Source organism: Trichosurus vulpecula, chromosome 7 (genome assembly GCF_011100635.1).
Source record: "Trichosurus vulpecula isolate mTriVul1 chromosome 7, mTriVul1.pri, whole genome shotgun sequence".
NCBI lineage: Eukaryota > Metazoa > Chordata > Mammalia > Diprotodontia > Phalangeridae > Trichosurus > Trichosurus vulpecula.
The window spans coordinates 42,369,814-42,382,585 of NC_050579.1; the positions used below are offsets into that span (position 1 = coordinate 42,369,814).

At 50.8% G+C, this 12,772-nt stretch overlaps 1 protein-coding gene across 2 annotated transcripts; it reads right to left on the reverse strand.

The window, feature by feature from the left end:
* Positions 1–1,081: 1,081 nt before the first annotated feature.
* On the reverse strand, positions 1,082–10,952 carry NLE1 (notchless homolog 1). Of its 2 annotated transcripts, XM_036767554.1 has the most exons (13): positions 10,929–10,952; positions 10,532–10,675; positions 7,898–8,115; positions 7,441–7,520; positions 6,975–7,051; positions 6,251–6,348; positions 5,724–5,916; positions 5,013–5,148; positions 4,838–4,884; positions 3,526–3,728; positions 2,341–2,500; positions 2,155–2,225; positions 1,082–1,443 (listed from the first exon to the last, which is right to left on the reverse strand). In XM_036767554.1, exons 1-13 carry the CDS (start codon positions 10,944–10,946, stop codon positions 1,431–1,433), a joined length of 1,458 nt encoding a protein of 485 aa, XP_036623449.1. In that variant the 5' UTR covers positions 10,947–10,952; the 3' UTR covers positions 1,082–1,430. The 2 variants fall into 2 exon arrangements, with proteins under 2 accessions (XP_036623449.1, XP_036623448.1); XM_036767553.1 differs by lacking the exons at positions 7,898–8,115; positions 10,532–10,675; positions 10,929–10,952 and having other exon boundaries at positions 7,425–7,510.
* Between the last annotated feature and the right edge of the window lie 1,820 nt (positions 10,953–12,772).

A 12,772-nucleotide genomic window follows, 5' to 3' on the forward strand; every position in this document is an offset into this window, starting at 1 on the left:
TAGAGTCCTTAGCGATGGTAGCAGCAACACTGATAAAAAGGCATCTTAAAGTCTGCAAAGCATTTTATATGCCTGATCTCACTGAAGCATCATCACCACTCAGTGAGACGATTATCAGAGACCTGGGAGGCCATCTGGTGTCCAACCCCTCCAGGTGGCCCACTGGAGGAGTGGAGTCAAAAAGATCTGAGTTCAAATCCTGCCCCAGACTCTTATGAGGGTGGTATTAGGTCAAATGAAACACTACAAGTTCCTTTTGGTTTCTGTCTGTGCTTTGAAAACTTTGGTGGGCTTTTATTTCCTTTCCTGTGGGAGAAGAGATGCACTGGGGAAGGGAGATGTAGGGAGGTTAATCAGTCAACAAGCATTTATTAATCACCTACTATATGACAAGCCCTGAGAAGTTAAAAGACAAAAATTAAACCTTTCCTGCCCTTATGGAGCTTATATTCTATTTAGGGAGACAAACCACACACTTTCAACTAGACACAAAGTACTTTTTTTTTTTCAAAAACAACACTTTGTGTAGGAGGGTGGGGGTGGACAGTGATCAGGAAGGGACTTAGGAAACACTTTTGCAAACCTTCAATTATTATACAGATGCTAGATTATTACCATTATCATTAACCTATTTGTGTGTTAGTTTCTTCAATAGTAAAATGAAAGGGTGGAACCAGAATGGTGTCTCTTCTCAGCCCTAAATCTAGGATCTAAGACCCTAAGAGGGGGCATCTGAGCTGAAAGAAACTGGGGATTCTGAAATGCACAAGTGAGAAAGGAGGGCATGCCAAGTATCAGGCACAGCTTGGGCAAAAGTACAGAGATGGAATATCAGATGTGAGAGGGAGCAGAAAGGCTGGTTGGGCCAGGACAAAGAACGAGGGAAAGAGGGTGAAAAGAGAGGCCACCAGGCTCAGGAAAGGAAGTCAAGGCTGGAAGATTTCAAGGGTGGAATTTTCTGTCAGACTTTTTTGCTGTACCCTTTCCCAAAGGGAGGGACGGGGCTTGACAAGGGAACAGTCAGAGGATTTTGCCATACCCCCAGGATTCGATGACAATAAACCACAGAAAAATAACTTATTTATTTGGCAAAAACAGAGGCATCCTACTCTGTAGGAAGTCGACATTTAGAAGGGAATAAAAAGCTGCAGGTGTGGAGGCCTGCCCCCTGGTCTCCTCTAGGCGCCAGCTCAGGGTCCAAGGTCACTGACTCTTGTCACACACCTTGCCGTGTCTGTCTCCAGCTGCATCAGACATCTCTGAGAGTCGCATTAACCACTTTTCGGTCCTAGGGCCATGGCTGACTGTAGAATACCTGTCCCACCTCCTGACAAGCCAGCCTGCCTGCAGCCCCAAGATGGCTAGTGGTGGTACAGATGGAATTGGATTTAGGGTATGAGAGGGGAAGGGGTGGAAAGGCTCCTTGGATCTCACCTCCTCCATCTGTGGACAAAAGAAAGCATCAGGACAGAGTTCTCAGCCAAAAAAGGTTCTTCATTCCAAAAGGCCCGAGAAGGGACCTTGACGACCCAGCTATGGCTGTGCCTCCTGTACCCGACCCCCAGGATGAGAGCCTGGGTGTCTCAGGCTCCCAGCGGCAATGACTTGACACTGCTCCAACTCCCCTCTCTAGCACCAACAAGGCTCAATGATGCAGGGTGGGGGTGACACTCCTGCAGGAGAGCACCCAGGTCAACCTCTGTCATTCCCCTCTCCCAATCAAAGGATCATTAAATTTAGATCTAGGAGGGACCTTAGGAGGGGCCATCCAGGACAACATCCCCCATTTTACAGATGAGGAAACTGAGACACAGAGAAGTTAAGTGCCTTGGCCTAGGGTCACCCAGCTAGGAAGTGCCTGAGGAAGGCCTGGAACTGTGCCACACTGTGCCACCCCCTGTTCCTGTCTGTCTACCCCAATCCTCCAGCTGCCATTTGAGAAATCTCACATCGGTGCTCCAGGACTCAGAAGCTGAGAGCTGAGGGACCCAAGGGTTGATCTAAGTACTTTAAAAGGAACCTAGAATTTTGGTGGGAAAGGCCCTGAACCTGCCCAGGGGGCACATGGAAGGAAAGAGTGGGTAGCCACAGCCCAGCCTTGAAGAGCTGGCTGATCCCTCAGAGTCCTTGGGCTAAGTCAATCCCCAGACTCACATTCGGAGACATTTGTCCTTCCCACCACTTGCTACCCGCTGGCCGTCCGGACTCCAGTCTACAGCAAACACCTGAACCCAGAGGAAGACACTTTAAGTCAAAGCCAAGCCAAGTGAGGCAGCAGCAGCCCACATCCTTGCCCTGCCCTCCCTCCTTTCCTCCCTTCAGATCATAGGGTGAGGTTACCTCATCAGCATGACCAGGGAGGTCCACAGCTAGCTTTCGTGTCTTCACGTCCCACACCTTGAGGGTACTGTCGCTGCTTCCACTCACCAGGAGCCGGCTGTCTGCAGACCAGGCGATCTGGTACACAGCTGCCACGTGGCCTCGGAGGGAGGCCAGATACCTGGGGCAGAGGCCCAGAATGGTGGTCCCTCTTTTGCTCAAGAGCCTACTGGGATTTCCTACCCATCTTTTAAGACCCTCTGCCATAGTCTTCTAATTTCTTTCTTTTGCTACTCATCAAAGCTTTAACCTGTAACTCATTTTTTCTCTCCTCTCCAAAAGCCATTTTCTTCTATCTGGAATCCTCTCTTCTCTCCTTCTTATGCCCTGAAATTAACCTTCTCCACGATACCTTCCCTTATGAGTCTCCAGGACACTGTTTCAAGGTCAGTGGGAGACATCAGGGTTAACAGTGAAAGAGCACAGATCTTGGAGTCCAAGGATCTGGGTTCAAATCCTACCCCTCACACTTGGGACTCAATTTCTTCATTTGCACAATGAAGGAGGGGGATTAGAGTAGATGAACTCCAAGGTCCTTTCTACTTCTAAATCTTTCATCCTGTGATTTTTCAGTTACAGTCCTGGGAAGAATAAGGAGGGGGTAAGCAGAGAGGATCCCAGTAGAGATGTGGCTCAGGAGGGAGAGGAGGATGGTAATGCCGGCACATGCTAGGGGCAAAGCCCCATTCACCCGGTCCTAGCCTGAGCACTTTATAGCCTGCTTTAGTGGAATGGACTAAAGGTTTAATTTTTACCTTTATTTGCTCGGGGCTTGGCACACGGTAGGTGACTAATAAATGCTTGTTGACTCATCGGTTTCCCTCCCTATAGCTCGTCAAATTTTAGCATACTACTCTTCTAATTCAGACTTGCTTCTTGGTGCCTACTATCTGTTTTCCATGTCCTAAGGGACACATACGACCCCTCTTAAAAGACGAGAGATCTGGAGAGGAAGGACCTTAGAGGCCATGGAGAAAACCCCTGTATTTTACAGACGAGGGAACTGAGGTTAGTATGTGAAGGGATGGCTGATGCCCATACTCTGAGTGGGGTGGACTAAAGTTAGAGGACACCCTCCCCGGAGGGCCATCCCGCAGCCCCAAATCTCCACCTCTCCCCACTTCCCTCCTCCCCCAGCAGACTCACTTGCCGGTCTTGCCTTCCCACAACTTGATAGACTTGTCGAAGGAGGCACTAGCGATGATGCGAGCGTCAGGGGAGAAGAGCACCTGATTGATGAGGGCCTGGTGCCCCAGCATCCGCTGCAGGGGCTTCTTGTCCTCTGACGGGGACCACAGGAACAGCGTGAAGTCATCGGAGCCCGAGACCAATCTCTCTGGGCCCAGGCCCTGTGGGGATGAGAACACACACAATCACACCCAGCCACCACTGCTCAGGAGGCAGAGAGAGGAGCAGGGTCTGATTCTCAGAGGAGGAGACTCGTTACCAACGGCAACAGAACACAACACGCGCTATGCCCAGATGCTCCACTGGGTGGTGCAGAGGAGTCAAGAAGGACCAGGACCAAGGAGAGGTCCCCAAAGCTTCGGCCAAAGGGATTGTTGGGGGCCTTGGAAAGAGGGTGAAGCCTATTTCTGTCTTTGGAACCCCAGAATCTAGCAGCAGTACACAGGAAGCACTTTATAAGTGTTTGTTCAATCAAACAGTGTCAATTACGCAGCCTGTCAAAGAAGTTACAGGGCTGGGACTGGAGGCAGGAAGACCCGAGTTCAAACTGCCACGTTACCCCGGCCAAGTGACCACCTCTCTGTGCTTTGGTCTCCTCATCTGAAAAAGAGGGGGGTGGGACTCGATGGCCAATAAGGCCCCCTCCAGCTCTAAAATCGAGAGGCAGCTGAGCGGTATAGTGGGCTTGGGAGTCAGGGTGACCTGAGTGCGAATCCTGCCTCACACATTAGCTGTGTGATTCTGGGCAAGTCACTAAAGGGTGACAACTCCCTTTTATAAAGTTCTTTTAAGGTTTGCTAAGAACTTTACAATTAGTAGCTCATTTGGGCCTCACAAACCCTCTGGGAGGTAGGTGCTATTAACCCCACCTTACAGATGAGAAAATTGAGGTAGGCTCACCTAGAATCATACAATTAGTAAGTGTCTGAGGCCCATTTTGAACTCAGGTCTAACCCCTCTGCAGCATCGGTTTCCTCTTCTGTTGAATAAGTGAGCTGGTCTTTATCGCTCCTCCCTGTGCTAAATTTACACTCCTATCGATTAAACACCTACCTACACTGGCCAACTGAACACTTGAGTTTAACTCCCAGCCCCCTTCTCAGCCTCAGTTTACTCCTCTAAGACCCTTCAAATCCCAGCATTTTATGTTCTTTATTCTCAGGGTTCTAGGGAGGATCACTCTGATGGAGAGAAGCCTTCCCGAGGCCTGGAGGAGTTAAATGACCGCATAACCCATCGAGTCAGGCTGCTTTAGTGGCCACACACTCACCCTCATTTGGTTGTAACGGCCCAGGGCTCTCTCCTTCAGCTCCTGCACTGTGTCCATCATGGGAGAGAAAAGAAGAAAGGTTAGGAAAAGGAAGAAGTTAGAAAACAATCGGAGACACACAGCCCAGAGGCCGCTCTTAACCTCACTCTCTTCCCAGCCCTTCCATTTCACTCACAGGAGCCTTGGACGTCCTTGGGGTTAACTGAGGCCTCTGCCGGCTCAAAGGCACCTGTTCGAAGGACGTAGTCAGTACTAAGTGCCATGGTGTTCACCCAGTGAGCATGCCCCTGTAGTGTCCTGCAGAGCACCCCCTGGAAAAGCGGGGAAATGGGAGAGGAGAATCAGAAAACACACAAAATAGGTGGCAAAGGGTGCGTGTGTGCAGACGTGTCTGAGTGTGCGTGTGTCTGTGCATGCGTGTCTGTGCATGTGTGTTACAGTTTGTGACCCCGTTTGGGGTTTTCTTGGCAGAGATACTTGGAGTGGTTTGCCATTTCCTTCTCTAGTTCATTTGACAGATAAGGAAACTGATGCAAACAGGGTGAAGTGACTTGCCCAGGGTCACACAGCTAGGAAGTGTCTGAGGCTGGATTTGAACTCAGGAAGATAAGTCTTCCTGCCTACGGGCCCAGAACTCTATTCACTGTACCCCCTAGCTATTATAGGGAAGGCAACAAATAGACATACAGGAAAGTCACGCTGCAAAGAAAGAGACTCTGAGGTCAGACCACCTGGATTAAAATGCTCCCTCTGTTGCTTACTATCTACAAAAGATAGTATTGAGCCTCAGTTTCTTCATCTGTAAAATGGAAGAAGGTGAGACTAGAGCATCTCTCAGGTCCCCTCCATCCCAAGCTCTAACTCCTTTTGTCTTATGACTCCTTACATCATGAGCCCGCCACACTTTGATGGTTCGGTCTTGGGAGGCTGAGTAGAGAAGGCCGTCCCCTCCCCATCTGATACAGGTAACCGACTGGGTGTGCCCAGTGAGGATGCGGTCGCACCGGCCAACAGTTGTGTCCCAGACCCGCACGCTGCCATCCTTGGAGCTACTGGCCACGTAGCGGCACTCGGGGTTCCTGAACAGGAGAAAGATGTGATCCTCCTGCTGGCACTACACTGGCTTTCCCTCCAGAGTCCCTCCCAATTCCTCGCTTAGTCAAGGTCCTCCAAAGGGTTCTCCTCTGATTAAGCCCCTTGGTGGCTTCCAGGAAAGGCAAAGCTGCCAGGAGAGCCCAGGATGGCATGGTGAGGCCTCCTCTACTCAGCTCACCCCCTTGCCCCTCTCCCCAGACATTCACATGAGAGCCTTTGAGAATGAAGCAGCTGACAGCTGAAGGCTGAGACTCCCAGGTCTGCCCTCCTCAACCCCCATGAATCCTCTTTGGTGAGCATGAATCCACTTCCACTCACGTGTGCAACGGCTCCCAGCTCAGTCCTGTGATCCACTTGCTATGTCCAGCAAGGGCCCTGCCCAACTGCTTCCCCGTGTTTGGGTCCCACAGGAGAATCTGAGGGAAAGGAGGCCTTAGAGTCCCCTCGACCCCCAACTCAGCCTTGCCCTTCTCCACTCCTCCCACCTTGAATCAGTCCATTTCTCACACTCAGGATCAGAGCCAGGGAGCGGAATCCACTGGTCTTTGGGTCTCAAGCCCCCTTGGGGTTGAGCTGTCCTCACTGGCAAACACCATCTCCCATGGCCGGCCTGGGCCTAGGTCACCCCAGACCACGTGCACTTCCCACGCTAGCCAGTCATCTGCCTGGACCATTCCCATGGCTTCCCAGATCACAGGCCCTTCCTTGCCCCATCCCTACCCTCCTAGAACATGTGCCATCTTCTGCTTTTAGAATGTAGGTTCCTTGAGGGCAGGGACTGTCTGGCACTTGTATCTGTATCCTGCCCCCCTTCTGCCCACCCCCAGTGCTCAGCACAGTACTTAGTGCAGACAAGCACTCAATCAACATTTCATTCATTCACTGATTCATTGCATCTCTGAAGATAGGGTGGAAGAAGATGACCTAAACACATCCTCCATATGGCCCTCCTCTGGAGGAGACACATTACTCTAAGAGTTCTCCAGCTCCCTAGGGGAGGAGAGCCCAGATCCCCTGGATGGTCACTGGGGTAGCCACTCACTTGACCATTCTTACAGCCTGAGGCCAGTTTCTTGCCATCCGGAGACCAGGCAATGCTGAGGACCCAATGCCTGTGACCTGAGAGAGCAAGGGGCAGGGAGAGGAGGCCATAAGGGGAGGGAATAGGCAGCCCTTGCTACCAGAAGATGCACCCCCGCAACCCCTCAATAAATCAGGCTGTGAACTTTGAGTTATCCATCTAGGAGCAGGGACAGGAGCATAGGGCTACATCCTCCCTGCCATCCAATCTCTCTTTCGCGAGAAGGCCGGGCCTGAGGATGGATGCAGTCATGACTGTGGACAAGAGATATCCTGCCTAGGTCTCACAAGGTGGTATGGGGTTTGAATCTAGACCTCCTAAATGCCCAGCCCTCCCCAAGGCACTCTCTGTTAGGCTGTTCTGCCCCACTCTGGAGGGAGTCTTTGAGAGCCGTGTGTCCCCTCTGCTCACCTGCCCCCATACTGACCCCTGGATGTGAAGTGGGGAGTTTCTGTATTGAGATCCCAGAAGCGAACAGTGGTGTCTCCGGAACCGCTGGCCAGATACCTGGGGGAATCAGAGAATGGCACCCCTGAGCTTTATACAAGGGAGTTCCTTGGGTCCCAAAGGGCATGTGGCCCATTAGATATTCCCCAACAGCCAGGATCTGTTTGGATTTCCATTTTTTGTTTTAAAGGGTTAAAACAACCAGTAATCTATCTCCCTGGGTAATCAGAAACAAATACCTTTCCCAGAGTGGGGTAAGCACCCCCTCAGAATGTGGCTCGGACGCCACCTCTCCCTCCCCTGGGAATGAGGACAATCAGGACAGATTTTGGGAAACATGCCCTGCTGTCTGACAGAGGACCCCACCCTTTCATCAAGCCCCAGACTCAGAGGCTCACATCTCCCACCAAACACCCCAAGTCTGGCTCCCTCCTTACTTCCCAGTGGGGCTGAAGGCCACAGAGATGACAGCCTCAGTGTGACCCTCTAGGGAGCTGGTACAGCGGGTGATGGCTCGGACCCGGAACACAGCTTGAGGCTGGTAAATGATGTCAAGGACTTTTTCAGTCTCCACAGACTTGGACTCAAGCGTCTTTTCCAGTGAAGTGATGATCTCTGAGTCATGGACATAAAAGGCCAAGGGGAGGGGGTCCTCCTGGAGAGGAAGAGGAATGAAATGAACCCTTACCAAAGAGCCAGTGATGGCCTCCTTTTCATGAAGACTCCCTGGACTGATCCTAGCTAGGAGAGTCAGGCTGGGCCTAGTTCCCTCCACAATAAAATGAAACCAGTGGACCAGACGATCATTCTGTGACCCCATAGTTCAGGGAATGGCTTCCTTGGGCCCACCCTCTCAGCTACTGCCCTCACTGCCAGCAAGACAACATGAAGAGGAGTGGGGGGTAGCACCCCGATTCCAGTAGGAAAGGCTGCGCAGCTTTCCAGCGTCAGACTTCCCTTCACCGATGCCGATCACAAATGATTTAGGAGCCAGCTTCTCGGTCTGAGTCCTACCTGTCTCACTGCTCCCTGCCCCTCCACTGTGGGTGTCCTCCAGGGCTCTGTCCTGGACCCTCTTTTCTTTCTCTTCAAATTCTCTCACTTGGTGACCTCATCTGTTCCCACGGACTGACTCCCAGATCTAAATACCTGACCTTAGTCCCTCTCCTGTCTTCCAGGCCTGGACCACCAACTCTCTCCCAGACATTTTGAACTTCCCAACCCACAGGCAGCTCAAACTCAACATGGACGAAGCAGAATTCATTATCTTCCCCTCCCACACAAACCCGTCCTTCTTCCAAACTTCCCCTATTCCTGTCAAGGGCATCACCACCCCCCAATCACTCAGGATTTCAGCCTCTGCATCAGCTCTGACTCCTCCACACTCTCTCTCACCCCACAGAGCCAGTCAGGCTAAATCCGGGCATTTCTACCTCTTTCAAGGTTCTCCCCTTCTCTCTACCCACTCAGCCCTCATCACCTCTAGCCTGGACCACTGCAGGCGCTTCCTAACTATTCTCTGTGCCTGGAGTCTCTCCCTATTCCAACTCAGCCTCCATACAATCGCCCCTCCTACTTCACTGAATTTCAATAGCTCCCTATTATTGCCACTATGAGCAAATATAAACCTGTTTGTTACTTAAAGGTTTTCATGCAACCTGACCCCAACTGCCCTTTCTGAGATAATTATCCCCTTTCGTATACTCTACAGTCCAGCCAAACTGGCCTTCTTCTTAGTTCTCATATACAACATTCCATCTCCAGTCACCATGCCTTTGCATAGGCCGTCCCTCACATCTGCAATGCCCCCCCCCCTTCTATCTTTTAGAATACCTGGTTTCCTTCAAGACTCACTTCAAACGCCCCTTTAGGAAACATCATCCATTGCTTCTACCTTATCCCTATTAAGGGACAGTTTTGGGAGTGAGGCACTAGTGGCAGGGGTGAAGGGGAAGATTCCAGGACGACTCCCTGGAGAAGGTGGAGCTTGGGCTGGGTCCTTATGGGGTGGACTGAGATGGTTCCTTCAGTGCCTTCTAGCTCTAATCTACAACTCTACAATATGAAGAGACACTCTTTGAACATGGTTAATCTAGAAATATATCTTGCATGACATCATATGCATAATGGCTATGGTATTTCTTGTCTTCTCAATGGGTGGAGAAGAGGTGGAGAGAGAGAATCTGGAACAGAAAAATTAAAAAAAATAGTCTTTTACAAAATTTTTTTTCCAATTAACAAGCAATTATTTTCTCTCCCTTCCAGACACCTCTCCTCCTCATCTCTTGAAAAAATGCAAAAAAACCCCACAAAACCTCAACCTTGTAACCAAAATACATAGCCGAGCAACAGAAATCCCTGCCTTGGCCTCATTCTGCATCCTGCATCCTTCCAGTCTCTAGCTGGAGATGGACAGCAGGCGCGCTCCATTACTGGTCCTCTGAAGAGGCATGTCTCAAAGAGCCCTCCCACTCACACTGGAGTAAACAAACGGAATTCAGGGCTCTTCCTGCAGCCTTCTCCTTCCACAATGATTAGACTGCAGGCTCCCCGAGGTCAGGAATCACCTCATGTACATTTTGTGTCTCTCCAGTGCAAGGGTTCTTAACCTTTTTGTATCTGCTAAGACCCATGGCCCTCTTATCTGCATAACATTTTTAACCGTATAAAATAAAATACATAGGATTACAAAAGAAACCAATTATACTGAAATAATTCTTATTTTAAAAAGTATTTTAAAAACCCACCCAATTCATGGACCCTTGGCTAAGATGCCCTGCTCTAAAGTTCACACTGACACAATACCCGGCATTTGATTAGTGCTTAGTAAACGCTTGTTTTCGTTTCCACACAGTAGATGCCAATAAATGCATGTTAACTCAGGGATCGAACAGGAGACACTTCATAGGTTCACGGGATTTAGGGCCCGTGGGATCTGAGGGGCCTGGGATGACAGGGGAATAAACTGAGGCGTAATTGACCAGGGATGCACAGCTAGTCCCGGCTGGTCTTCCTGCCTCCCAGCCCGGGTCCTAGTCTCTTAACCCACTCGGCTCGTGGGGACTTCCTACCTTATTCAACAGCGCATTACAGACGAGCTGGAGTTTGTCCGGGGTGATGTCCACGGGCACGTCGAAGGGCGAGCCCAAGAGCTGCCCGCCCTCGTCTTGGAACTGGACCAGAAGCCGCTGCACATCCCCACGCACCACCTCGTCCTGCCACGGACACAAGGGGAGGAGGGGGCGGTGAGAGCTTCTCCGGTAAGGGGTGGGGGGGGGAGCTACTTTTGGGACACTCGCGTGAATATCCCCACGCACCCCCTCGTCCTGCCGCGGCCACTCGAGGAGGGCCGCTCCACATGGGGGAGAGGAATCTCTCTAGCGGGACCCCGCCTTGCCTATCACTCCCCGTTCCCAGTGTTGGGGTCCCCCCACGCATGGGCTGCTCCCCCTTCCCGACCCGGCTCACACTCTCTTCTGCCGCCATCCCGAGGCCCCACGTGGAGGGAAACAAGGCCGGAGGCCTAGAGCGCCGCCCCCACAGCGAGGCCACGCCGCCAAGAGCGCACCCTGCCCTCTGGCGGCGTGGCGGGATGTTGTCTTCGCCCCCGCTGTAGCTGTAGCTGCGAGAGGGCGGGGCGTGTTGGCTCTGAAGGAAGAGAGTGCAGAGTCCTGGATGGGAGCGCGGGTTTGGAGGTGGAAAGGGACTTTGACGTCATTCCGCTTGCTGTTGCGCACCCTCTCGGTCTCCCGGGCTTTGCATTGGCCATCTCTCCCCTTCCCCAGGCCCAGGACGCTCGCCTTGCTCACCTCCTTTAGGGGCGTGCAAGAGCCAACTCCTACCAGATCCGGGAAAGGGGGAGATCGCTCCATTTTCAGTGAAAGTTTTCAGTTTTCTCACCTCGAAAATGATCAAACGCTACAAATCAGGACTTGATATACTGTTTTGTTAATGGGTCTATACTTAAAGTGACATGTGTGTGTCCTGTGTACATTCCCCCTCCCCCAAAGCTGGTTGTTAAACATTCACCAACACCCCCAGTGCCTCCACTTCTTAGCACCCCTAGAATAAAAGCTCATCCTAAGCACCACCACTTCCTGCAGGCAGCCTCTTCCTAGCTCCCCAGCTGTTAGTTCCTCCCTGAAAAATTACTTTGTCCTTATTTTACATTTGTGTTGCATACTTGTGTGCGTTGTGAGAGACAGCTGATGTAACGACTTGAAGTGGGAAACACCCCTCCCCACCACTTCCCCCGGCAAGACTAGCCTCTGACCCGGACTGGCTTGTGTGATCCTGGGCAAGTGACTTAACCTCCCCGCGCCCCTAAGCAATTCTCTAAGACTAAGTGGCAGACAGACACCTTCCTGGATAGAAGGAGGATCCTCATCCCAGACTTCTCTGTACCTACTAATAAACAGGTCCAGGACCTATCCTCATGTGTACATGTCGCCTCCTCTTGTAGATGAACTTTCATTTTCTTTGCATCGAAGAGCCAAGCATGGCGTGTCTTGCTGACTGACCCATCTTCATTCTGCAATGAAGGAAACTGAGGCACCTTGCCTAAGATCACACCTGTAGAACCGAGCCAGGACTCCAAATCCATCCCTCTTTACTGCTCCTGAAGCTCTGAGAATGTTACAATGGAGGAGAGGAAAAGAATACTAAAATAATGTAACATTGTAACAAATAAGTAATAACTGCGTCTTGGATTATAAAGTTGTAGTTTGACGTGGGGGCACCGATCACTCCTCCCCCCTTCCCCCCATTCATTCCTTAGGAGACAAGCTTCCTAAGTGAGTGGATGAGCTACATACAACCTGAGCTGGCCTTCGCAAACAGTCTAGCTAAAAGCCCGTCCCCTGATGACTGACTCACCGGCTCCTTCTATCCAGCTTGGCTTGGGGCTTGTCTTTGAAATTTAATTAAAAACTTTAAAAAGAAAAAGCCAACTCCAGGTACTGGAGAATCATGATCTCAATGGGCAATGAACACCTTTCTTCTGTTCTATGACGTCCACGGAAATACTCCCTTTGTTTGGTGTTTGGTAAGTCTGGAATAAAAATAATACTTATTTAACTATTCATCTATCCATTTATTTATTATTATCTGTTTATTTTCTATTATTCTTATTTATTATTATCATCTCAGTGACATCAGGGGTGAATAGAAGTCTTCCAAACAGTTGCCAAGACTGATGCAATGTGCCACAGGGTTATGTTCAATGCCTCTGATTTGGAGCTGGAGGACCTGGGTTCCTATGCCATTTCTATTCCTTACTAGCTGTGTGACTTTGGGTATGTTGCTCAACCTCT

Coding starts and splice junctions, on each gene's coding strand:
- NLE1 (XM_036767554.1), bottom strand. Junction 5,917..6,250: donor AGCTGGGAGCCGTTGCACAC/GTGAGTGGAAGT, acceptor TCTCCTGTTCAG/GAACCCCGAGTGCCGCTACG. Junction 5,149..5,723: donor AAGTGTGGCGGGCTCATGAT/GTAAGGAGTCAT, acceptor CCGCTTTTCCAG/GGGGTGCTCTGCAGGACACT.